Raw genomic sequence first — 23797 nt, forward strand, 5'->3', positions numbered from 1 at the left:
GGCTCTCCATCATGCATAGATTTGGAAGGTTGAGGTTAGTTATTGCAAAACATGAACCGCATTAATATTCACCGTTTACCGTAGCACTAGTGTCAGCACCGTCACATCGGCTCTCCATCATGCATAGATTTGGAAGGTTGAGGTTAGTTATTGCAAAACACTTTGATTAATTCTGTAATTCCATTCCAATCCAGAAAAAGGGTGCATGAGAGCATAAACGGTCATGTTTTACTGCATGTCATGATGTCTGTATCCCCAGCCCAAAAAGAATCACATCCATCCCATTGATATTTTTACCTTTATCTTTAATTCCTTGTCGTTGGTCTTGTTCATGGCAAACCAGTTTTAGCCAAAAGTTTATTTATTTTCAAAACAAAGAGAAACAGCTTGAGGAAAGTTCAAGCAAAAGAAAAAGAAGATATATATACTAGCAGAAACCATATATATATATATATATACATATATATATATATATATATATATATATATATATATATATATATATATATATGTCCTCCAGAAAGAAAGAGGTAGTAGAGCTTAGTATTCCTCTATGACAGCTAGGCATGCTTGAAAAAACATATTTCTAAGTACAAGCAAAATGCGATCTTCCGTTGAGATCGAGCGAGGACAGGCTTTGTTATGCGATATTTAAGGAGTTCTAGGCTTTTTGGGGCTACCACCGTTGTGGTGCAAGGGGTCCGGGCCGGAAGGAACTTTCCTTAACTCCCAACCGACAAAGCTCCGACCATTTCTACTGGTTGCTGATCCTTGCTGGCCACCCTTCACAGCCTCTTTCTTCTCCTTCAAACCAGCCAGCAGCTACACAAACGGAGTGGAAATTTCAGATCAAACATCAACAACATGTAGGCAAAGAAGTTCAAAGCATATATGTGTTAAAACGGACCTTTCTGTTCTCAGTCTTCAAGGAAGCTGCGGCCTTTGAGTAAAAGCACCCATACCCAGCACCGCAATCTGCCAAATAAAGCCATTTCAATCACTAAAGCAAAAATACGCAGCTATCAAAATATTGCTCACTTCCGTTCCACATTCCTCGTAAAGAAGCGTTAAAAATGGATATATATATATATATATATATATATATATATATATATATATATATATATATATATATATATATATATATATATTTGACAAAAAACTTAAAAAAGCTGATCGAAAACTAAAAAAAAAAATGAGGCTTTTAATTGAAGGCTCTATTTTTTCTATTAAAAAAAAGTACTATTATTTTCATGCAATTCCAAACAGGTCCTTAGAAGATATGTGGGTGCCTGTGTAGGTGTGTTTGTCTGAGAGAGGGCGTGTAAATGAGAGAGAGGAAATGAGACAGACCCGAAGGTTCCTCCATGAACACCAGACACAAAACCACAACGCAAGCCACACACAAAAAAACCGACTTGGAGAACATCTTGGGGAAGTGAAAGTAGGTTAGAATTTTTAATTTCTACGAAGAGTAATGCAACTTTCTTAAGGGTAGTGTTTGTGAAGCCATACTGCGGGGATAACCCAATTTATAGAAGCTCCACAAATGATTGCCCATGCAGCCATTTGTGGAGAAATGATTGACTTTTTTATCAGATTAATTATATGTGACACGATCACCCCCTCAGTCGAAGCAAATATTTATTATAAACCTCTCAGATGAATGACAGCGCCGTCTTCAGTGACGTGACTGTCTGAGTGACGTCGTCCGTCACAGACGTCTCTCTAGGCACGTGCCAAACCCTGACCCTCCCACCTGGAACCCATTGTTGCAGAAACTGGCGTCATGGTTTTGACACAGGAACTAGGAAGCGCAGTACGTCGACCGTATGTTTTCCGTTATGCCTTTGATTCCCCTACGGCTAGTCCTTGTGCTGCCTATCTGGGATTTTTTCTCTTCTTTTCGAGCAGCAGAAAAGCCTCGCATGATCAGGGAGAGATTCCTTTTACACTTGCCAGTCTCACAAGGCAGAACCAACAGGGGTTGGGGACGACGGACCAGCTGGGAAGGGGATGATGGGTACATAACTAATTGGTGCAATCGAGGAGAAGATTTTGCATGATGGAATAAGATACTGATTGATTTGGTGTTTTGCTTCCGTATCATTTGCTTTTATTCGACTTAATAAACGCATAGACGCGGTGGCCAAGTTTCTTTTCTCTTTTTTGTCTTTTTTTGAAATAAAAAAATAAAATAAAATTATTAGATCAAAACAAACAAAACATCTCCTTAATATATATATATATATATATATATAAGAGTTCTTAAATTAGGACAGGGTACAAATCCATCGTAAATTAGGACAGGCTATTATGAGGTTACTAGCCATTTACCTTTCCAACAGACCCTTTAAAATAAAGGTTATCATCTAATTTGCTGCGGTAAATTTCCACATATAAAAGTTTACTGTAGCAATTTCTACTAATGTAATTTAAATTTTATCTTTTTTCTCTCTCTCCCTTCCTCCCTCTAGTCCTTCTTTCTCTCCTTCCCTCCCGTCCTTCTCTCTCTCTCTCTACTGGAGATGATCTGCGCTATTTAACACACTTACACACTAGCTTGCAAGCTTGGGAACAAGCGTTGGCTGGAAAGCCTGGAATGTGTAAAATGGTTAATTAGCATATAGGGTAGATTCAGTATATCAATAAAGGGTATCAAAACAGGCGAGAGAAGAGTCAGTCAACCATACATGCATGGACGCGATTCATGTCATTCTTTGTAAACTGAATCATGTTACAAAGATGAATCACCTAACATGGTAGTAATATTAAATAATGTTAGAAGTTTATCTTCTGTCACTTTAAAAATTGTATAACTTTTAAAATTATCAATTAATTTATAAAAGATCGTTATTAAATTTAATAATAATTTTAAAAATTAAGTTATTTTTTAAAAGACACAAGAAAAAAAAAAAAGAGCTCACGTGTATATATATATATATATAAAAAGAATTTTGTATGAGTAATATATACGAATCCCTTAAGAATAATACCAGAATATATATACTACCATATGCATACGTACGTACGTAAAGAAGCATATATATATATATATATATATATATATATATATATATATATATATATTATACGTGAAAGAAAACGCCGCATATGGAAAGGAATTTTGTTGGGGCAGGCCAAGATGGAGGCGAAGGAGCTAGCCCGACGTCATAGTTGAGTATAGTAACGTTAACATAGATTTGAAAGTGGAGCCGCCCAGGCAGCCAAATGAAGAGCATGATGTCATGTCAAACTATTACTGCAACCACATCTTCTGCGTTAATAAAAAAACCCAGAGTCGTAAAAGCAGAAGGGGATATGGCAATTATTTATTATGGAACAAAAACTACGTCAATCACTCACTCCGTCACTTCCGTCATGCAAAATCGTCCATAAAACCCAGTAATACCGTCATCAATTAACCACATTTCATCACCACCTGTCGCAGCTGTACTCTCTCACCCCATTAATGTTCAAAAAAACAAAAAACAATTATGAGAGAGAATTATAAATGAACGATAGCTACGTTAGACAGGGGGGATACGGTAGCTAGGTCTCCAATATTTTAAAATTTTAAATACTTCTTGAAATTTAGGGAATTAATTAATTTCATTTCTTTTAGTGCATATATATATATATATTCCTTGTTATATATTGATAATTCAGATTTTTCAGATTTTTTTTTTTTAATAATATGAACCATCACATCACATGCAATGTTATATTTGCCTACTAACATATATTTAGAATATACGTATACATATATGCACATATATATACAGATATACTTATAAATATAATAGTTTAGAGAAATTATCTATTAAAATATATGCGTATTGTCTTTTTAGTATAATAGTAGCAATCTATAGGGGATTTATAGTCTTATCTTTATAACATAATACGTGGTAAAACAAGAGATCAAAGAAAAGAAAAGAAAACGTTAGCTTGAAAAGATATTACATATATTAGTTCTTCTTTTACTTAATATAATATCTCTATAAATTAATGTTTAGTAAAACAATACGTGTTAACACCTCTAATCCATTAAAATTCATTGACACAGTTTGTATGCGGAATAGATTCCTACGTAAAATGGTTATTTTTAAAAAATAACTATTTTTTTTTCGGCTGCATAAGGGCCATTCCAAATAATAGTTATTCTCATATTCCTCTAAAAAAATAAAAAAAAATAACTATTTCTCGAGGAATAAATAAATTTTTTTTCACATAAACTCCTCCAAAAGAGGGCCGGTTACTTCATGTATCCACTCCGATCAAATAAACTTTGGATCAATACAATAAAGCAATTTCTCTACATAGATTAAGTGGAGATTTGAACCTTAGACTTAATAGATGCCACCAACATCAAGGCACTCACCACCTGAGTCAATCTTTTGTGCTTATTACCTATTATTTTTCTTATTGGAATAGCCATTTCAAGCACCAAACTTGCCCTTAGCTAGATTTATTATCATATATAGACCCTCGTAAGCACGAAAATAAGACATGAAGCTATATGATCCAAGATCGTATGAGTACCAGATCCTGGACGAATGATCATGATTTAAAATAATAAGAGCTAGCTAGCGTGTAGTCGATCACCACCAATTATTCATGAAATTCTATGTGTGATTCGATGATCACGTATATCAATAGCTAAGATTAAAAAGATTTCTACGGTCACATCTCTTAATTTCTTAAAGCTATACAATCGATATTTTCAAACCATATATATATATATAGCTTAGATTAAAAAGATTTCTTCGGTCACATCTCTTAATTTCTTAAAGCTATACAATCGATATTTTCAAACCATATATATATATATATATATATGAGATCAAGGGGTTCAATAATGCGTACGTGGAAAATATGTTATGTACCCAAAGATCACGTATCATTATAATATAATTCTAGAAATTATGTTTATGTTACTCTAAAATTGATGCGCCTTTTAAAATTACTATGTAATCAAAATTCACTAATGCATTATCATAAATCAAATTGTAATTTTAAAAATTACATCATTTTTAGAGGGATACAAAAAAGACATGAATATGACATATAGAATTAATTATCATTGTGTGATTCCACATCATTCAGTGTGATCAATTTCATAAGGAATATTTATTGCTCAGAAAAAAAAAATTTAAAAAAAAAATTAATTAATTAATACTTGTTGTTTGTAGCTTTGTCAAAAAGCTAGGTTTCAAAAATAACAATTTTACAATTTTATACGACTTTACCCAAATTATTACTTTCATCAACTTTTCATCCAAAAAAAAAAAAAAAAATTAATGCTAAGGATCATTTTTTTATCGTATTTTTATCTTCTTAAAGTTGACTCAACTTTTAAAATCACCATTAGATTTGAGATGGACCACTATTAAATTTTGATCAAATGATAATTATTTTAAAAGATATATCAACTTTAAAAGGATATAAAGATAGTTTCTAGCATTACTAAAAAAAAAAAAAAAAAACGGTTATGTTCCTGAGTGGGCAAAGAACTACGTCATCTTCTATAAAATTTGTGTTGCATGTACACCATGCCATTTCATACTTAATATGTCAATTACATGAGGGAAATGTGCTGGCATTCGTGTGTTGTTCAAAACCTCATATTTTTTATTCAATCATATATAGCCGAAGCTTTTAATTTGTAGCTTGGAAAGGTTGTGGAACTTCAATAGAGATTTGAGACTTCAACACATCATAGTTGAGGGAGATGCACCTGAGGTAGCTAGTAAATTGAGGAAGGAAGGAAGGATGTTGCTAGAGTCGGTAAGGGGAGCTAGCTGATTGATGACACAATGATGGTGCTGAACTGTTTTGAATTATGTTATGTGGGGCACAGGATACATGCATCCACAAGGAAGCAAACTCTGCACCGCCTAGCAAATGCGGCTATTCAGTTAATCTTTGGAGCAAATTTAGATGAAAGAATATTATCCTATTTTTATTCGTGATATTTTACTTCTTCATCGAGTAAGTTGTTTAATTCTCTTTGATTTTTAGTGAAAGTCTGAAAGCTTTAATTTACTTCAAAAATAAAAAAATAAAATTCAATTACATCACTCACGAGATCAATATTTAACATATTAATTAAGTATGTAATAAGTGGCCTTATGTTTAAAAAAAATGGACATATATTGAGCCTTGGATAGTTGGATCTCCTCTCATTTATTCACACCCTTTTATATATAAGCTAGGGGTTGGCCGGAGGTGCGTTGCACTGCTTGAAGATCGATGGCCTCATTGGTTTCATTTCATATATATATTTCATCAATTCCTATGGGGTTTGCTTTGCATTGCTTGACGACCGATCGGCCTCATTGGTGGCTGGCCGGGTTTGATGTTTTAAGGGGTACGGTACCGGTAGAGATGCTGATTCCGGTGATTTGTGGTGGCTAATTAATTGTGTGGCATCTGAGTTTCAATCCCAAAATGTTCTAGCCCAAAGGTAATTTGTTACTAATTTTATACGTAGGAATTAATTGATAAAATCAAAAGTTCATATGATCGAACTTGGTATGAATTAATAATATGGAAAAAATACAAAATCAGTCCACGTGGTTGCATTTATTTGCAACAAGTATCATATGGTTTAAAAAGTGATTTAAAACTCATGTGATAAGTATAAATAATAATTAAACAGCTCCTTATATTGGCTTATTGTTTAAAATCATAACGGAACCGTTAGTATGTCACGTCAACCCTCATCATAGTTTGACACATGTCTTCTCTAATAAAAATATAAAAATATCAACATTCATATTAAAATAAATAAATAAATAAACAAGGGAGTAGTTCACCCCTAGAGGGAGCCATGGGCCGGGGTTGGTTTGGCCACCCCCACTGGGTAAATCGGGGGTGACCAAACCACTCCTTGTGGCCAAAAATGGGGGATGATTTGGGTTGGTTTGGCCACCTTCACTGAGTGAATCAAGGGGTGACCAAACCACTCTTTTTGGCCAAAAATGGGGTTGGCCAAACCACTCCCATAGACTTGAGGGTGGTTCGCCCCCTTCCCCCCTTAAAGGAGAACAAGAACCTATTACCTAGGGGTAGGAATTCGTGTTTGCGTGTCAGATTCAGACCTCCCAACCCTAACCTGCTAATTTTGTATTGGGTTTATTCCGGATTTATGGATCGTGTAAAAAATTGTCAGCCTTACATATTTTCCTCCCTTTTTTCCTTCTTTTTTTTTTTTTCCTTTTATTTTTTAATATTTATATTTATATATTTCTTAATTAGAATAGACATGTGTCAAATTCTAATTGGTAATAACGTGCCATACTAACGATTTCCATTATGATTTTAAACGGCAAGTCAACATAGAGAAATATTGGGTCATTTATGCTTACCACATCCCTAAAGAATTTAGTGCAAATCAATGCGATCTGCACGCAAAGACTAATTTTGCTTCTTTTTTTTTTTTTTTCCTAATAACAAACTCAAACGGTGATATTATAATCTAACAAAAAAGATGCAAACCTAATCACGAGCTTGGCAGCCCAGTATCAATATGTCAAAAATTATATTCGAAGTCTTGTAGCAACAAGAATACAAATAAAAATAAATAAATAAAATAAAATAAAATAAAGGCTCCGCATTTTGGCTGAGAGATTCAATTTTTTTTTTTTTTTTTTAAGCAATAATTTTGAGTCCTAAATTTAATTCACACCATCACACTCTTTGAACATAATCATGTTCAACAAAAGAGGTTCTTGTTTTGCATGTATAAAATACAAAGCCATTCACACACTCATTGAACTTCAATCATGTGCAACATGAGGATCTAGACCCATTTCCTTTCTTGTTTTTCCCACAAACAGATCCCCAGACTTGATCCAGCCAGGGACTCTTCCTATGATCGTCGTGAATGGGAACTGCGCCACCCCGTCTTTCCTTCCAAGCGAAACAAGTGCAATTGTTGAACCAGGCTTATAAGTTGCCATTTTGCTTTCTTTTCCTCCCGCCATCAATAGCTTCAAGTTCTTCGCAGCCACATGAGCATGTTTATGCGCCAAAAAGCCTTGTTTGATTTCCTGAAGTACCAATTTTCATGAAACAATATTACACAAGATTGGTTGCAAATTATTCAATGATACTTCTCTTATTAGAAGATCCATTTGTTTAACGCACAGAACCAATATTTTTTCTGCAAGAATACATTAAAATGAATAAAAAGAAAAAAGAAAAAAAAAAAAGGAGCATCTTCCATTAATAGAATCAGGATGCATGTTTTTGAGATTATGCACATCAAATGAAACACAAATGAGTACTTCATCCTTAGAATTGTAACCCTCTCCTAGCGCCTCGTATTTTTTAAATTCTAATCCATAATGTATCCATACTATTTTTATCTAGGCCTTTTTTTTTTTTCATTTCATTACTGCTTTTTCTGCCGAATTTCTAATCAAATGAAACACTTAAAACTGCCCCGCATTGTGTAAATTCTGTTCCATACATTATCAATTGTCTCACATGATATAAATTTGAACAAAGACATGTAAATTTGTACTGGATATGACAATCCTATGGTGTTGCTGAATATACCAAAACAGACCATAACATACCAAAAATATGGGCATACAAGTTCCAGCCAACATGGAGCATCTCAGCCAAACAAGGCATGAACAGCACAAGATTAACAAACTTCCTCATATAGTGAATGATAGATATTTTAGTTAAGGATGCAATGATGTGATTAGGTAGTTTCTTAATCATAATTATCAAAATTTCACAAGCTAGTGTCATTACGTCAACAAATACCATTTAACTCAGCTAGATTGGGTAGCAAGTCAGCAGGAACCAAATTATTATGGACATCGCAGACTTGCCGTATGGCACACTTCATTCGCCTGGTTCAAATTCTTGCTTCGTTCACTTTTATTGTACGTTTCAAGACTATTTGTGGGAAATAAAACTATTTCAAGATTAACTGTATTCTTCTTACCTTATATGTCTTTCGTGTGTGTGGCCACACTATCAGTTTGAGTGCAGAACAACTAGAATTTTAAAAAGATTACCCATAACAAAACTTAAACAAAGCCAAATAATAACAGTGTGATAATTGGCACTTACCGGAATATCAGTAATATCTCCAATCGCAAATATGTTCTTTCGACCCTTGACTCTCAAATTCTCATCAACCATCAACCTTCCACGACTATCTATGTTATTCTTCAACATAGTTTCCTTAAGCCATACTGAACCAAGTGGTGTCCCTGTGCACAGAAAATGGCAATCTGCACTGATAATTTCTCCTTCTGAAGTTTCATAAGTTTTTCTTTCCTCTGAAACAGAGTCCAAATTCACTCTTTGCTCCAATTTCACTTCAACTTGCTTTGATTTCAACCAATGCAGAGTCTTGTTAGCAGCTTTTGGTCCAATGAATTCCAGCAACCTTGATCCATTATGCACCAGAGTAACCTTCTTATCTGGGAAATCAACAGCAATTTCTCCAGCAAGTTCAACACCAGTGGGGCCACCTCCAACAATTAAAATGGAACCAGCTGAATTTATCTTTTGATTTTCTGCAGGTACAAAAATTACATCGTTAAGCATAGGTTCAGAGTAGTATACACTATACAGATGCTCCTTTTTCTTAGCCCACTATAATTGAAGTTAGTTTTAAACAAGTTAGAATTCCATTGACTAGTTATTCTGAACTTAAGAATTTCCTTTTCAAGGTTGTTTGAGGGTTATCAATTCCCTTTATAGTCCAATAGTACTCCTCGTTTCAAATGGCATAGGATTAGATTAAAAAGAGGGGGCTGGTACAAGAGTTTTTGTGTTCATTTTTTCTTTCTATTCTAATGGAATGCTTAGCAACATCGGGAACATTAATAATTTAACCACTACTCTAATATTCTTCCCTACGTATGGACTTAGACTCTGCCTCAATGAGTGGAGCCCAACATATGAAATTTTTTTAATTTTAAATAAGAGGTAAAGTAATGTCAAAGATTAAGATTTTGATATCACAATAAATCACCATTTATTTCAAAAGTCTAAACTGATGTGAAATAATGAATTTAATTACTTAATCATTATTCTAACAGTGAAGTTCATTACTTAACAGTTAACAGCATTAGTTTGCACCTTAGCAAGCAAGTTGCCGCAACCTCTTCTACGATATAGACACCATTAAGAGAACACATTTGATGAAACAACTTTGATTCAATTTCTTCTAAGTTTGAACTTAGATAAGATAGTGCTCAATTTTTAGTTATATAAAATGACTGAATAATTTTAGAAGTCCCTCATATATCACTTCTGTATCCCTCTAAAAATAAAGTGACTTTTAAAATTACTATTTGATCAAAATTCAATAGTGATCAATTACAAACCCAATGGTAATTTTAAAAGCCACTTCAATTTTTAGAGGGATACAAGAGTGACACAAGGGACTTCTAGCATTACTCTCAATGGCTTGGTAGTTAATTGCAACAAGACAATGTGGTTCTGCACTAATGGTAGCCATTGGCTAACCTGTTTCCCAAGTATCTTGCTTATAAACTCTAATAATACTGGAAATTCTCACTAGATAATACAGACATCATCAAAACAAATATATGCAATCTGCCATTTGTCTCAGCACTCAGTATAGCAGTTGATAAAAATGAAGATAATGTTTCAGTTCCTATATAGATTTACAGTTTACCTGCTTTGAATTGATTGAGTCTATCAGTCCTAGATTCCGGAACAGGATAAGAATGGCCAGTGGCAATGACGAGAAAATCATAGGGAATCAGCTGGCCGTCTGCAGTCAACACTTCAGTTTCAGTGATATTGACTGCACTGGATGCAACAATACGGCCATTGGTGAGGTATTCTCTATGGTTGATCACTGACCTTTTTGCAAACGATGGCTCCACCATTGCCCTCAAGCTTGCCCATGGAATCTCAAAATACTCCTTCCTGAATTCAATTTTGTTTTCACTTAGCAACCAAAATGATGACAGCTCTGTACATGGAAAATTCTACAAGGTGCCTCATGCAATGATATAAGCCAACAACATTTTAGAGTCATGAAACACATTTCAATTTGACATAAAAAAACAAAACCCAAAAGCCCTAAAAAAAAAAAGAAAAAAAAAAGAAGAAGAGAAGAATGGAACTTAAAAACGTAAGGCAAGTGATAGAGACATAAGGATGACAATATCAACGATTATGTCATGTAACTTTCCCATAAGGTGAAACAAATTAATCAAATTGTTAGAAATGGGATTGGCTGTATATTTTTGGGCTTCATGTACGCTAGAGCTTTGACTAATTTTCTGCAAGAAATTCATGTATTACTACTTGTTACACAAAGAAGCATATCACTACACATCTAGATCATGAATATATAGTATCCATATTATGCAAGGAGGCATTGATTTCCACTAATTCGAATTGAATATAAGTATTCACAGCAGCATAAGGTAATTTCGACCCCAAATGATTAAATTCATATTTTCCCATTATAGCTTAGGTTTTTAAGATTACTAGGATTCGTCATAATATCAGAATTTAACAGATAATACTAGAAAAGAGGAGAAATTTCTTCAAATTCAAGAGAGAAAGAGTACGCGTCAATAAGAGTGACATCGGCGTGGAATTGGAGGGATCTAGCGAGGGTGGAACCAGCAACGCCTCCTCCGATGACGACCAACTTCCTCCTCGCCGCTTCCAATTCTTGCGTCTTCATCTTTTGCTGTGCCTTCTGGATCACGGGATTTAGCGATACCGATTTCTGGTCTAAATGTCAGAGTATTACGTTAAGGTTCCGAATTGAGAGAGAGAGAGAGAAAGAGAGGGATTTTAAAGGGTTTTTGGCGCAGAATTGTCAACGTTTTCTGTTTGATTTAATTTATTTTTATTTTATTTTAAGTTTCTGTTTAATTTTATTTAATTTTGGTGTTGGTCAGCTTGAAGAATAAGCCAGGAGGGTAACGGTATTTAGTATTGGCTCGCAGGTTGGTGTTCCCAACTACCACGTCTTCAGCCTTCAGGAATCCCCAGGACGACCCTACGACGGAAAAGATAGAAATAAAAAGAAAAAGGTCAGCTCGGTAATAAACAGAATCCTGAAAACAGTGAAAAGGGTACTGGTCTTTTTTCTTCTTCTTCTCTTTTTATTTTTTTTTTATTTTTATTTTTATTTTTTTATTATTATTATTATTTTATTAAAAAGGTGGAAAAAGGCGACCAGTGAAAAGGGTGCTGGTTGAGTACTTGAGTGTGCTAAATTTTAGCTTAAAATTCTGCTTTTGTTGCTTTAGCTAATTAATTTAAATATATTTTTTTTATTAATTTTAGTTGGTTGAAACTAACTGCTATAGTGGGGTGGTATTTTGCAAAATATTTTAATCCAATCGAATAAACGCCCAGAAAAATAAACCCAAAATCAAATCAAATTGCAAAGAAATCTCAGCTAGAAATTAAAAACCAGAACACCTAGATCTCCAAAAAGAGAGAAAAAGCAGCAAAAGAAAAAGAAAAAGGAAATAGGATTTTTTTTTTTTTTTTTTTTTGGGGGAATCTATGATGCCAGGTATGAAGTGGGTGGCCTGTTTGAGAATCCTAATGAGCTTCTATATATGCACACAAAGAGAGTGAGGAAGAAATAGAAAAAAAAAAAAAAAATGAAGAGATGAGGGGAAAGTGAGGGAAAGTGAAGGCGAGAAGAGGTTTCAATGAAAAGAAATAATATTAAAAAATTCAATAGCTAAAAGAAGTTGTGAGCAAAATTTGGAGTGGGAATTTGACAATAGCCAATTTGAAGAAACGAGAGAGAGTTTAATAAATTGTACTTTTTGAGGATATTCTCCAAACTTCAGTGAAAACTTTAAAATGGAAAACTTGTTGGAGATGCTCGCGATTTTACGGAACACTTAACTATATTTGAAATCTTTATCATGTCAAAAAAAAAAAAAAAATCGTTATTTTTTTAAACAGCACGTTTTGGAAACGTTAAACTAAATGGACACTTGGTGTCAATTTGGTTAAACAATTTCAAAACGAATGGTTTGAAAAAAAAATATCAAATTCAAAGTGCTATTAATAAAAGTTTGATTTTTTAAAAACGTAGTTAACTGTAGAGTAAAATTTATAAAAAAAATGTTGACATGGGCTTTTGATTGGTTACTGGCAATGGCAGCTGCAATCAGCAGAGGAAACGGCCGTTAGTTTGTTGGTCCTCCATTTCTGAAAAAATTGTTTTTTTTTAAAAAAAAATCACATTGTGGCCATGCCATGTTACCAGTGTGATTGCTACTCTTCACATCAGAGTGAAGAGTAGCATTACTCTGAATTAATTACTCAAATCAAAAGTTCGGGATCAACTTGTTATTAATTACCAAATAAAACGGTGACATTTATAATCTCAAAAAAGAAGGAAAAATAAAAAATACAAATTGAGTCCTAGAATTTATTCACACTATCACTCCTTGAACTTATTCATGTTTAACATACGAGGTTCTTGTGTTCTTGTTTTGCATGTATAAAATACAAAGCCACTCACACACTCTTTGAACTTTAATCATCTACAACATGAGGTTCTAGACCCATTTGCTTTCTTGTTCTTCCCACAACCAGATCCCCAGATTTTATCCAGCCAGGGATTCTTCCGATGATTGTCGCAAATGGGAGTTGTGCCACCGCATCTCTCCTTCCAAGCGAAACAACTGCCATTGCTGAACTTGGCTTATAAGTTGCCATTTTGCTTTCATTTCCTCCCGTCATCAATAGCTTCAAGTTCTTCGCAGCCACATCAGCATGTTTTTGGGCCAAGAACCCTTCTTTGATTTCCTAAAGTACCAATTTTCAAGAAACAATATTACATAAGATTTGGTTACAAATTACACAATGATACTTCTCTTATTAGAAGATCCATTTGATTAGCATCCTTAGAATTGTAACCCTCCCAATGCGTCTTGCATTTTTCTTTCAAATCCTTAATATATCACGCACTATTTCTATCTAGGCTTTTTCTTTTTCATTTCTGCTTTTTCTACCGAATTTCTATTCTTTTTATTAAACATTGAATCAAATGAAACACACGTAACCTGCCCCTTACCGTATAGATTGTGTTCCATATACTATCAATTGTCTTGCATGATATAAATTTGAACAAAGACATTTAACTTTGTACTGGATATGACAATCCTATGGTGTTGCTGAACAGACCAAAAATATGGGCATACCGGTTAAAGCCAACATGTAGCATCTCAGCCAAACCAAACATGAACAGCACAAGATTGACAAACTTCCTCATATAATGAATGATAATTATAGTTCAGAATGAAATGATGTAATCAGGTGGTTTCTTAATCATAATTATCAAAATTTCACAAGCTAGTGCCATTCAGTCAACAAATACCATTTAACTCAGCTCGGTTGGGTAGCAAGTCAGCAGAAACCATATTATCGTGAACATCCCAGACTTGCCGTATGGCACACTTCTTTGGCCTGGTTCAAACTCTTGATCTATTCGCTTTTATTGTATGTATCAAGACTATTTGTATTAACTTATAATAGCTAGACTTGTGGGAAATACAACTACTTCAAGATTGACTATCTTTTTGTTACCTTATATGTCTTTCATGTGTGTGGCCACACTATCAATTTGAGTTCAGAACAGCTAGAATTGTGAAAAGATAAACCCATAACAAACACTAAACAAAGCCAAATAATAACAGTGTGACAAATGGCACTTACCGGGATATCAGTAATATCTCCAATCGCAAATATGTTCTTTTGACCCTTAACTCTCAAATTCTCATCAACCATCAACCTTCCATGAGTATCTATGTTATTCTTCAACATAGTTTCCTTAAGCCATGCTGAACCCAGTGGTGTCCCTGTGCACAGAAAATGGCAATCTGCATTGATAATTTCTCCTGCTGAAGTTTGATAAGTTTTGCTTTCATCTGAAACAGAGTCCAAATTCACTCTTTGCTCCAATTTCACTTCAACTTTCTTTGATTTCAACCAATGCAGAGTCTTGTCAGAAGCTTTTGTTCCAATGAATTCCAGCAACCTTGATCCACTATGCACCAGAGTAACCTTCTTATCCGGGAAATCAAAAGCAATTTCTCCAGCAAGTTCAACACCAGTGGGGCCTCCTCCAACAATTAAAATGGAACCAGCTGAATTTATCTTTTGACTTTCTGCCGGTGCAAAAATTACATCGTTAAGCATAGGTTCAGAGTAGTATACAGATGCTCATTTTTCTTAGCCCAATATAACTGAAGTTAGTTTTGAACAAGTAAGAATTCCATTGATTAGTAATTATGAACTTTAAGAATTTCCTTCTCAAGCTTGTTTGAGGGTTATCAACGCCCTTTACAGTTCAATTGTACTCCTCGTTTCAAATGGTATAGGTTTAGATTAAAAAAGAGGGGGCTAGTATAAAAGTTTTTGTGTTCATTTTTTCTTTCTATTCTAATGGAATGCTTGGCGACATCAAGAACATTAATAATTTAACCACTACTCCAATATTCTTCCATACACATGGACTTATTCTCTCTCTCAATGAGTTGGGTATAACACATAAAATATTTCACTTTTAAATAGGAGGTAAAGTAAAGTCAGAGATTACGGTTTTGATGTCATGATAAATCATCATTTATTAAAAAGTCTAAACTAATGTGAAATAATGAATTTAATTACTTAATCATTATTCTAACAATAAGTTTATTTACTTAACATCATTACGAGAACATATTTACACAATTAAGAGAACATATTTGATGAAACAACTTTGATTCATTTTCTTCGAAGTTTGAACTTAGATAAGGTAATGCTCAATTTTTAGTTATATAAAATGGCTTGGTAGTTAATTGCAACAAGACAATGTGGTTCAGCACTAATGGTAGCCATTGGCTAACCTGTTTCCCAAGTATCTTGCTTATAAACTCTAATAATACTGGAAATTCTCACTAAATAATGCAGCCATCATCAAAACAAATAAATGCAATCTGCCAATTGTCTCAGCACTCAGTATAGCAGTTGATGAAAATGAATATAATGCTTCAGTTGCTACATAGATTTACCTGCTTTGTATTGATTGAGTCTCTCAGTCTTAGATTCCGGTACAGGATCAGAATGGCCAGTGGCAATAACAAGAAAATCATAGGGAATCAGCTGGCCGTCTGCAGTCGACACTTCAGTTTCAGTGACATTGACTGCACTGGATGTAATAACTTGGCCATTGGTGAAGTACTCTCTATGGTTGATCACCGACCTTTTCGCAATCGATGGCTCCACCATTGCCCTCATGCTTGCCCATGGAATCTCAAAATACTCCTTCCTGAATTCAATTTTGTTTTCACTTAGCAACAAAAATGATGACAGCTCTGTTCATGGAAAATTCTACAAGGTGCCTCATGTAATGATATAAGCCATCAACATTTTAGAATCAAGAAACACATTTCAATTTGACATTATTAAAAATTAATTTTTTTTAAAAAAAAAAAAAAAAAAACCCGAATGTCCTAAGAAAAAGAGAGGGTAAGGCAAGCGATAGAGATATAAGGATGACAATATCAACGATTATGTCATGTTGATTCAAATTTCAACATGATATGGGAGCAGCGGTTGAATTGCTGGTGATTCAACAAATAAAATTAGAGAATAACAATCATGCATTATGTATAGCTCTACTCTAAACATAAATTTGTACAAGAATCATGTTTAGCATAGTTGTTATTAAGTCTCACATAGAAAAGAGGCGTAATTTCTTTAAATTCAAGAGAGAAAGAGTACGGGTCAATGAGAGTGACATCGGCCTTGAATTGGAAGGATTTAGCGAGGTAGGAACCGGCAACGCCTCCTCCGATGATGACCAACCTCCTGCTCGCCGCTTCCAAGTCTTGCTTCTCCATTTTTTGCTGTGTCTTCTGGATCACAGGACTTGGCGATATGCAGAGCATTACGTTTAGGTTCCAAATTGAGAGAGAGAGAGAGAGAGAGAGAGAGAGAGGGGGGGGGGGGGGGGGGGGGGGGTTTGGGCGCAAAACAGTCAAAGACGTCTGTTTAATTTTGGGTGGAGGGCAACGGTCAAACCGGAATCGGAGACTATTATGGCTGGAAGAATTTAAAGGGGTTTTGGGGGCAAAACAGTCAAAGACGTCTGTTTAATTTTGGGTGGAGGGCAACGGTCAAACCGGAATCGGAGACTATTATGGCTAGAAGAATTTAAAGGGGTTTTGGGGGCAAAACAGTCAAAGACGTCTGTTTAATTTTGGGTGGAGGGCAACGGTCAAACCGGAATCGGAGACTATTATGGCTAGAAGAATTTAAAGGGGTTTTGGGGGCAAAACAGTCAAAGACGTCTGTTTAATTTTGGGTGGAGGGCAACGGTCAAACCGGAATCGGAGACTATTATTTATGGCTACTTCTAGAAGAGGATGTGGTCTTATCTGAACGGCAGGGAGTGCCTCTGAGAACAATCCAACGGCGTAACCACCCCCATCAGCGTTTTTAAAGGAGTTAAATTATCTACGAATTTAGGTAGCTCTTATATGGGATTAAGATTACTTATAATTTTTAGAATATAATTTTTTTAAAAGGAAAAAAAAATCTTATCAATTGGTTTTATAATTCAATAATGAGATGTTGCCATATCAACCGTTAAAAAAATATTTGTCATATAAAAAAAATATATATATATGAAGTAATTAATTTTCACATGTTAAGAGATACATGCCATTTTTATATTTGTATTGTAAAAAAATTTATACAAACTGATTTGTAGGAAATTTATGTCCTAAATAACAATATCATGTTATCAACAGCATGGCTAATGAGGTGTTTACCAATCAGATTTATTTTTATAAAGTAAATATTTATTTTAAAAAAATATTCCTATTAAAATGTAGACATTTTATTTATACTTTATTTAATTTTATTTTAAAAAGTTTTTTGTATTTTATTATTTTTTTAAAAAAATTATTTACAAAAAAAAAATTTAAATTTTATTTTTGAAAAGTGAATCGTTTATTAAATATTTTCAAAAAAAAAAAAAGTGTATTTTTGTATAAATTGAAAATATAAATTTTCAATTCATTTTAATGACGACTTTTCATATGCCCTCTTTAAATTTGACATGTTTATTTTTTTACAAGAAAAAAGTATATTAACTAAAAAAATAGAGTTAATTGGCAAATATAGTATGATCATTGTTTGGGTGAATTCACAAATTGGACTAGTAAAATATAGCCCACGGGCCACGAGTACCCTCAGCAAGGAATTGGGCTTGGGTTGAATGCATTGGAGGTTGGATCTGTCATTAAGCTTGGACATACTGGGTCTATAATGTAGCGGAACTACATGGTGGCTTTTGGGGGCTTAGTTTTCCCTAATATTTTTTTTTATTTATTTATTTTTTCAAAGTACACCTATAACTCCTTTAAAATTAAATTTTTATCCCCCCAAATTTCAAATGCTAGTCCCACCCCTCATGAGAAGCATATGTATTTTTTAATAGCATGTGAGAAGTACATGTTTTTTAGATAAAATTTCTTCAAACTTTACTAATACTATTATAGATTGGATTTGAGAAAACTCCTTACTCTTCCAACCCAATTTGAAAGAAATTAAACTTTTAATTTGCACAATGTCTTCCCCTCCCAACTACCAAAAATTGTCGATATTCTCCCAATGACAAAAATAATCTTAATAAAATAAAATAAAGTACTAAAAATTTCAACAAAAAAAAAAAAAAAAAAAAAAACTAAAACTGAAAAATAAAATAAAATAAAGAAATACATAAAAACCAAGGTGGCCAAATTTAAAAATTAAAAAGTTTTTCCTAAAAATAAAAAATTAAAATTAAAAGAAATTAAAATTTTTCGTTTTTTTTTTAAATATAATTTTCGTTTTTTTTTTAAATAAAAATTTTTGTTTTTTCAATTTTTTTTGTTTTTTCAAATTTATAGTGATATTTATGTTTTATTGAAAAAGTTATAAGGTCATTTTTGTCTTTTTTTTCTTGTTTGGGGGACATTAATTGACAATTTTTTATAATTTAAGAGAGACATTATCAATTGAGTAGTAGTTTGAAGTGATATGTAGACTTTTCACTAAGACTGTTAATACAATTTATGGTTAATTTTTTGAAGAACTTAAACCAAACTAAACATGTTTTGATTGTAAGACCCTAACATTTATTATAATGGACATATTATATTTTTAGAGACTAAATTTAATAAATTTTTACGATCTAGTCAGCAAGAAATTTATATTCATTTATTATTATTATTATTATTATTAGAATCAAGCACATTTTATAAATAAATCTTTTAAATACAATGCTCAACAATAATAATATTCGAAATACATGGAGGGTTTCCTCAAGAAATTATTGCTCATGATCACTAAGGTAATGCTTCTCTAACGAACCGGTAAGCCGAATCATTTAAATTACGTCTAACATAATTAACTTGCTGCCTTTATAAGCTATTCAATATCTTTGGCACTATTTCATTCATCCTTATTACGTGTTTGGAGAATATCGCCTCCTTTATTATAATGGTGAGCGTTATAGCTAATTAATGCTCATATTTTCCTTGTGAGGCCATGTGCATGGAAAAGGGGTGAGATCGATGCAACTATGATTAATGAATTACTTTTCAGTTTATTTAGTACAAAGAATAGAGAATAAAAATAAGAACAATGTACGTGTGGGCACGTGCTAATCCAGGTAGAGAGGTAGTTGCAAGCAGTGGTTTCAGCTTGGGGGGAAGAAAGGGATCAAAGGACCACCACGTTTGTGATATCACACCATATCCGCGTTTTGTTTGGAAAAGCAACATGGCTTAGCGTGAGTGAGCAGTGACCACTCACTCCCTCCTCCATGCGCATCATAATGAAATTCCTTTTCTTTGGCCGCTGTCAATGATAGTGAAACTCTATTGCCCTAAGTTTTAATTTCGCTTTATCAAAGTGAGGCTACTTGAGCAATGCTATTTAGTAGACTGTTATACGATTGGGACGGTACGACAGTGAGAATCAATTTTTTATTTTTTTATTTTTTTTTCCTATCACATCTGCATCGTCAAGTTGTATGATAGTTGTATAGGAGTTTAGCATTACTCTTGTTTAGTGAGTATGATTTGTTTTTTTAGTCCTATGGTTTGTCTAAATTGTTGTGGATCCAACCCAATCACTTTGTTCATCCATAACAAGTGCCATGATGCGGGACAAGACGAGTTTATTGGGTCATCTAATTTTGTTTTAGTTCTATTAATTTGTAGTACTTAATTTTATGCTTTATTTGATTTTTTTTAAGAGTTTGTTATTTGTTATTCAATGATGGACTTGGCCCAAAGTCAGTCAATTAGGGTTAAGCTTAGTCTTGAACTATTGTACTCTAATTGAGACATTATAATTGATAAATAATTAAACAGATTTTGTTTGAGTTGCATGTGACTCATCTTCTTTCCGGTAGTGAGACCTCACCAAATTTTTATTTTCTTTGGATTGTGTGGCTCAATCCCTTTTTCTATTTCCCCATTCCTATGTTCTTAATTCTTCTTCTAAATTCATTTTTCTTGCAATTTTTATCATTCATTGAGACTCAAATTAATTTGAAATATATCTTTATTTTGTTTATCTTTCTTTTGTCGTGCATCAATTTGGTATCGGAGCATAATGAGATTATTTTCCATCAACAATTGTGAGATCCTAGAGCCTTTAGCACCATCTTCTTCTTTCTAATTGGGTTGTGCGACTCGCTCCGTTCTTTCTCTACGTACGCCTCTGTTTATATATATAGGATTTAAGATCTTTGTCCAATGTAACATGGCTTTTAAAATCACAATTTTATTAACATTTAATAATAATCCATCTCAAATTTAATAGTAATTTTAAAAATCATGCCACATTTAAAGGATAGTAATCTCACATATAGTATTACTCGTTTCATCTCTATGCCGTGTGCTCCATATATATTTACTGTTGAGAAGGTAGTTCAATGTTAGCTCAAGCGCGAGTACGAAAAATTAACGCAATTAGGTTAACTTTGTTTGATTCTTTGCATAATTCTTGCTTAAAAAGGAGAACAAATTAAATTTCTTTGGCAGTAGTTAACCATCTTAAGGAAATTGATTAACTTCCATCTAACTACCCTCTACTTTCAATGACCATCCACTGATTATGATTTCATTAAAATAATCAATGGGATGTTGTTATTATGCTCATAAATCATAATCACGATCTTAATGCGCATTGAAACGTACTGGAAAGTATGTTACGAAAATGAGGTCGTACCTTTTTTCCTTAATTCTTCACCAACTTGCAACCTAACTTTATTCCCATGAGTCATGACTACAAATTTCATTATCTCCACTTATATATATATATATAATCATTATCTCCTATGGTGATTGAACTAAAAATTTGGTAATAAATGTTGGAGATTGTCAAAACTATGTCATTAGTGAAAAGAAAGATTATAATAAGCAAAAAATTTATGAATATGCTTAGATTTCCAACCATTTTTTTTTATATTTAAGGAACAAAAGTATTTTTTTACTTCCTTAATTATAAAAAAAAATATTTTACAATAGATTCCTTTATCTTTATCTATACCAATTAATTTTTTTTTTTACTCTTATTTTATTATTTTTCTCTCTTTTCTACTTTTTCTCTCTTCCTTATATCAATTAAATATATATTTTTTATATTAAAATAATACATAGGGAATGTACAATGCCCATGTATATTTAGGGAATCACTGTACATTTCCAAGGCCCTCATGTATATTTAGGGCATCGGTTGTGAGATTTTTTTGTGTTTAATTTTCATGAAATTCTTCCTAAACATAGGGAATTGAAGGGAACCAATATAGGGAATCTGTTTACTAGTACTCTAACAAAGCCGCTCATTGCATGGTTAAGTTAGCAATCTCCTAACTGGTAGATGAGGTTTGGATAGAGGAGTGCTCTCTTTTCCTACAGAATATTGCTCTTGCTTAGCAAGAGGCTATTGCCTGATCAATGAATTCTCCATTTTCCCAAAAAAAAAAAAAATTTAATTTTTCATTGTGTCAACAAAAAATGTGACACTATATATATGTATATTGTTCCCAGTTAAAACTCTAATTCAATTTAACTTATAGTCTTTATGGGTTATGTTGCTTGTTAGAAAATAAGCCTACATCTTTAACGATAACGGTAATATACACGCAATTTATCAATATTTTTTTAACCAAATGATTGGTTTTATTATTTTACATAATTTTTGTTTATTTCCGTATAAGAGATTGTGTAAACCCACGTGTAAATTTAACAAATTTAATAGTGGATTTACAAAAAATATGTACAAGAAAATGACTCCAAACATATATCATTTTTAACAAGGCAGTGATATATAACTTATTAATTACTTACCTGCCTTAAACAAAGTTTAATTAGGGGTGGTAATTCGTGTTCGCATGTCGGGTTCAGATCATATCAAGATATAGGTATAAGACTATGCAAGTCAAACATAATTCGAATCATTTAACTAAATGGGTTAAACTCTTCGACCCTAACCCACTAATTTTACGTTGAGTTTGAAGTTCGTGCCAAAAAAATTGACAACAGTAAATGTCAGTATTGGGTTCGGATCGTGTAGAGCCATGCATATAAGATTATATATGTCAATACTAATTCAACTAAATTAATTAAACAAGTTAGACCTCTCAATCTTAACCCACCATTTATATGTTGAGTTCTTATAAATTTGTGAATAGTGTAAAAAATATGTATCCTCAATTTGATGGGTCCATGCAATATTATTTGGATCCTCTCTAGCTCAAATGAACCGCAAATGAGAGAAGTCGGTAAGTTGAAATGAAGAGATAAATTTATCCAAAATAATAATAATAATAATAAATTTATCTTACCTTAAACTAACCGCTCCTCTCCTTGTCCATGCAATAAGGGTGGATTGCTGTACCCTTTTCCCCAGGTGTCTGCGTCCTTTTCCGCAGCTGCATGTGCGCAAGTTAGCGGAGTGGAGAGAATAATCCAGGAGCCCCGGACCCGGAGTGAGAGTAGGTAGCCAATTTCCAAGCCAATCAGCGATCGTGGCATTATAGTCTCTTATTGCAAAACCAGAACAAAAGGCTAAATGGCATTTAGCTTGTGGCGTCACACAAATGGGTTGAAAAATGGGAAAAATTCTTGTGCTGTGATTGAAAGCAACACCTACCTGGCGCACGTTAGGATTTAGGGGCCTGAGGTATGCAAGGCACATGGTCCTGAAAACAAAGAGAGGGCACTGACAGCTTGGTGCTTTAATGCACCGTATTATATATATATATATATATATATATATATATATATATATATATATATATATATATATATGCATGAGCTTATCTTTGCAACCGTATAATACACTAATCATTGTTTCCAATTGTCAACTCATAGCACAGGATTGTGTGTCTTCTTTCTTTGTGGGTCAAATTTATGCAACTTCATTGTTGACGCTCGGAATTAAGATATCTCAAATTATTTGATCGAAGGTGATAGAATTTAGACATATAATTGTGAAAATTATTTATAAAACTCAACTATATAAATAGTTTCACATAATCATTTACCCAATTTTTATCAAATTCAAAAAAATAATTATAGAGAATTTTAATTTGTATTCTATATAGATTAAGATTTGCATTAATTTGTTGTTTTAGCGATTTGAGCATTATTACAGAGGAATTTGGATTAGGGGTCATAAAAAATTTATAACTTTTTTAACTACTTAGATTTAATTTCAAATGTTTTATGAGAAATAAAAGATAGTGAAAGTT

At 33.2% G+C, this 23797-nt stretch overlaps 3 protein-coding genes across 3 annotated transcripts; all 3 read right to left on the reverse strand.

The window, feature by feature from the left end:
- Positions 1–651: 651 nt before the first annotated feature.
- LOC133876695 (protein CLAVATA 3) lies at positions 652–1429 on the reverse strand. Its single transcript, XM_062314951.1, has 3 exons — positions 1354–1429; positions 908–975; positions 652–822 (listed from the first exon to the last, which is right to left on the reverse strand). The coding sequence occupies exons 1-3, from the start codon at positions 1427–1429 to the stop codon at positions 652–654; spliced, it is 315 nt and encodes a 104-aa protein (XP_062170935.1).
- Positions 1430–7495: 6066 nt separating this feature from the next.
- Positions 7496–11804, reverse strand: LOC133878485 (uncharacterized). Its single transcript, XM_062317045.1, has 4 exons — positions 11586–11804; positions 10676–10932; positions 9094–9545; positions 7496–8054 (listed from the first exon to the last, which is right to left on the reverse strand). Exons 1-4 carry the CDS (start codon positions 11702–11704, stop codon positions 7782–7784), a joined length of 1101 nt encoding a protein of 366 aa, XP_062173029.1. The 5' UTR covers positions 11705–11804; the 3' UTR covers positions 7496–7781.
- A 1595-nt stretch (positions 11805–13399) lies between these two features.
- On the reverse strand, positions 13400–16984 carry LOC133877810 (uncharacterized). The gene is made up of 4 exons (XM_062316228.1): positions 16765–16984; positions 16053–16309; positions 14716–15167; positions 13400–13806 (listed from the first exon to the last, which is right to left on the reverse strand). Exons 1-4 carry the CDS (start codon positions 16929–16931, stop codon positions 13534–13536), a joined length of 1149 nt encoding a protein of 382 aa, XP_062172212.1. The 5' UTR covers positions 16932–16984; the 3' UTR covers positions 13400–13533.
- Between the last annotated feature and the right edge of the window lie 6813 nt (positions 16985–23797).

The sequence above is a fragment of the Alnus glutinosa genome, chromosome 9 (assembly GCF_958979055.1).
Source record: "Alnus glutinosa chromosome 9, dhAlnGlut1.1, whole genome shotgun sequence".
Lineage (NCBI taxonomy): Eukaryota > Viridiplantae > Streptophyta > Magnoliopsida > Fagales > Betulaceae > Alnus > Alnus glutinosa.

What these genes read in the sequence shown, in the direction of transcription:
- LOC133876695 (XM_062314951.1), bottom strand. Translation starts at nt 1,429, where the DNA reads ATGTTCTCCAAGTCGGTTTTTTTGTGTGTGGCTTGCGTTGTGGTTTTG. An exon ending in GTTCATGGAGGAACCTTCGG is followed by an intron (nt 976 to 1,353) that starts GTCTGTCTCATT and finishes TTTATTTGGCAG; the next exon opens with ATTGCGGTGCTGGGTATGGG. An exon ending in TGAAGACTGAGAACAGAAAG is followed by an intron (nt 823 to 907) that starts GTCCGTTTTAAC and finishes CCGTTTGTGTAG; the next exon opens with CTGCTGGCTGGTTTGAAGGA.
- LOC133878485 (XM_062317045.1), bottom strand. Translation starts at nt 11,704, where the DNA reads ATGAAGACGCAAGAATTGGAAGCGGCGAGGAGGAAGTTGGTCGTCATC. An exon ending in GATGTCACTCTTATTGACGC is followed by an intron (nt 10,933 to 11,585) that starts GTACTCTTTCTC and finishes AATTGAATTCAG; the next exon opens with GAAGGAGTATTTTGAGATTC. An exon ending in ACTCAATCAATTCAAAGCAG is followed by an intron (nt 9,546 to 10,675) that starts GTAAACTGTAAA and finishes TTGTACCTGCAG; the next exon opens with AAAATCAAAAGATAAATTCA.
- LOC133877810 (XM_062316228.1), bottom strand. Translation starts at nt 16,931, where the DNA reads ATGCTCTGCATATCGCCAAGTCCTGTGATCCAGAAGACACAGCAAAAA. An exon ending in ACTCAATCAATACAAAGCAG is followed by an intron (nt 15,168 to 16,052) that starts GTAAATCTATGT and finishes TTGCACCGGCAG; the next exon opens with AAAGTCAAAAGATAAATTCA. An exon ending in GAGATATTACTGATATCCCG is followed by an intron (nt 13,807 to 14,715) that starts GTAAGTGCCATT and finishes TTGGTACTTTAG; the next exon opens with GAAATCAAAGAAGGGTTCTT.